The following is a 2,816-nucleotide window of genomic DNA, read 5'->3' as shown; positions in this document are numbered from 1 at the left end:
TAATTGTACAAATTATATATATATGGGTTCAGGGCTCGATATTTTGAGGACCAGTGACACTAAACTATCATTAATAATTATGTGTTTTTATTATAATTTAAATTCATATTTTTTAATAACTTAATTGTACAAATTATATATATATATATATATATATATATATATATATATATATATATATATATATAAAGGTCTGGATTTTACTACGCTAAAAAATAATCTAAATTAACCATAAACAACAAATAAATTTAATTGCAAATAAAATACAAAACGGCATGAAAACACATATATATAAATCAGGATATTAACAGACAAATTTATTTTACTAATTTATATTTTTTAGAAAACATTAATATTAAATCCGGATAAATTTAACATGCTAGTTTCGAAAAAAAAAACACAAACCGAAATAGAACACATACAAATCAAATAATATACATTATTATAACTATTTCAACTTAAAATAAATCGAAATACCTCGATTTAGAATTTTGTCAAAGCAAAAAAATTGAAATTTTGACTCCGGAATTGTGAATCAACAATAGCACAAAACTCTACTCGAATGTGGGACCCTTTTTCTTCGAGTTTTATGTGTCGGGGGGACCCAAAAAAAAAATTTAAAAAAAATGGCAGAAACGAGGTATTTGGTGGGGGCCAAGAAAGATGGGGGTTTAAAAATGGAGGATAAATCGAGTGGAAGACGGAGGGGTATAAAATATCTATGTATAGCGCCACTATACCTGGCGCTATACATTAATGATGTATATATAGCGCCAGGTATTGTGGCGCTATACCTGGCCATGTCAGCTTTTACAGTATAGCGCCACAATACCTGGTGCTATACTTTAACGGTGTCATTACTGTTAGTATATAGCGCCAGGTATTATGGCGCTATATATAAAAAGGTCATTTTTTTTTACCACCTATTTGTGTAGTTTGAGTCCAAAAAAACCGCATTTTGGTTTCGGATTCCATGTAAGGGGCCCAGAGCTGCTTTGTGTGCGAGGATAGTAAGTAGTACTTATTATTATTGGGAAAGATTGCAAAATTTGATGTTAATTTTAGTTGTGAGCCAAAAGCCACGTCATCTGTTATCAACCACCAGTTATCACTGGCCCTGCATTTTTTGTTCTTTAGTCTAAAAATAACTATGCCACAAACAAATTTCTCCCATAGATGATAGACCAATATAAAGCTGCAGCTTGGAAGTAAATTTAGTCACTAGTAATTAAACCTCAATTCAGAAACAATGGGACTGAGAGCTATTCCCTTTACAGCTTCTCAAAATGGTATTATGCCAAACTATTTGGGTGGTTCAGATCAATATTTCCCTAGTACTATTCTTCCTAGCTCAAAACTTGTATTCGCAGTTTCAGCAAAGGCAAAGAAAGAGGATACAGAAGAACCCAAGGAAAAAAAGAAGCAATCTTTGTTTTCAAGTGTAACAGAAGCTCTCGATTTTTCTCAGGTTAGATCAGCTAAAGACGCCGAGCTTATCGATGAAGCTAGAGAAGCTACTCAATCTGGCGAGAGGATGTCCAGAGAACAGGTATTAATCATTTGCCAATAACTTAGATAACTACACAAAACGTGAATTGGTAACCTGAAAAACAAAATATGTTATCTGCTACACAATATGTTAAACTATATTGATAGTATTTTAAAAAAAAAATATTTACGCTGTCGGTGTGTATAAGTTACGTCTATTTTTTATTACATGTACTTGTTTACTTATGAAGACCTATTAATGGCCTTTCTATAGTATGGAGCTCTGAGAAGGAAGATCGGCGGGACATACAAAGATTTCTTCAAGTCCTACGTTGAAGGTAATTAATTATAACTGATCAATATAACTTCTACTACATTAAAATGTAATTAATATGTGGCTTAGTTGAAGGTAATTAATTATAGCTAATCATTTTTAACTTTTGCTCCCTCCATTCACTTTTACTTGGCAGGTATATTAAAATTGGATTTTTATTTTCACTCGTCACTTTACGCATATCAAGAAAAGTTTAAAAAAAAAATTGTTATACCCACAGTATTTATTACTCATTTCAACTAATTTTCTCAAAGCCAATAAAATATGCATCAATTAATATGAATATCGTGGTAAATTATGTATTTCATTTATTATTTCTTAAATAAAGTGAACGGAGGGAGTATATTACAAAGAATGTAATTAATGTGTGGCTTAATTAGCACGCAATTGATCGTTTCAAATTGTTTTTCATTGAAACAGTAAAAGGGGAATATGTGGAGGAGGGATGGGTAGACAAGACGTGCAAGGTTTGCAAGAAGGATACGAGAGGAGAAGCACGGCAAGTGGACAATTTTGGAAGATATGCACACGTGGCTTGCCTTGAGAAGTCCAAATCTGGAAATTTTTTCACCAACCTCTTCTCAAGATGAATTCTATCGAGGACCACTTAGTACTAATTAATTCATATTTTATTTTTGTTTGTATCTTTGTGTTCATGGATACCTTTTATAAACTCGTAAAAGTACAAAAACTTTTTTTTTGGTCGAAATTTCCAATATCATTATTACAGCATTCTCTTTGGCCATTTTGTACTTCTTTCTCTTCGGATGTTGAAGAAAATGAAACTAGAAAGCAAATTAGGAGTCATCCTGATGAGTGTCAGTGGTCTAAGCCTGTTACTCCGAAAGCCATGCTTGAGGGTGTACTAAGTTAGGTTGATTCGGAGTTTTTAATTATCAAATTAAATTAATGGTGTCGAATTTTTAAATTTTGTTTAACCTAAAAACGAATAATAATTAAATTTATACGTGGTTTTAAGGACACGTGATTTTAC

At 31.8% G+C, this 2,816-nt stretch overlaps 1 protein-coding gene across 1 annotated transcript; it reads left to right on the top strand.

Annotated features, from left to right (window-relative positions):
* The first annotated feature begins 1,051 nt into the window (after positions 1 to 1,051).
* On the top strand, positions 1,052 to 2,531 carry LOC107819606 (uncharacterized). Its single transcript, XM_016645727.2, has 3 exons — positions 1,052 to 1,549; positions 1,763 to 1,826; positions 2,243 to 2,531. The coding sequence occupies exons 1-3, from the start codon at positions 1,250 to 1,252 to the stop codon at positions 2,410 to 2,412; spliced, it is 534 nt and encodes a 177-aa protein (XP_016501213.1). The 5' UTR covers positions 1,052 to 1,249; the 3' UTR covers positions 2,413 to 2,531.
* Positions 2,532 to 2,816: the final 285 nt, after the last annotated feature.

Source organism: Nicotiana tabacum, chromosome 6, assembly GCF_000715075.1.
Source record: "Nicotiana tabacum cultivar K326 chromosome 6, ASM71507v2, whole genome shotgun sequence".
NCBI classification, from domain to species: Eukaryota; Viridiplantae; Streptophyta; class Magnoliopsida; order Solanales; family Solanaceae; genus Nicotiana; species Nicotiana tabacum.
Note: the sequence above shows the minus strand (reverse complement) of the source record. Positions and strands in the feature narration are given on the sequence as shown.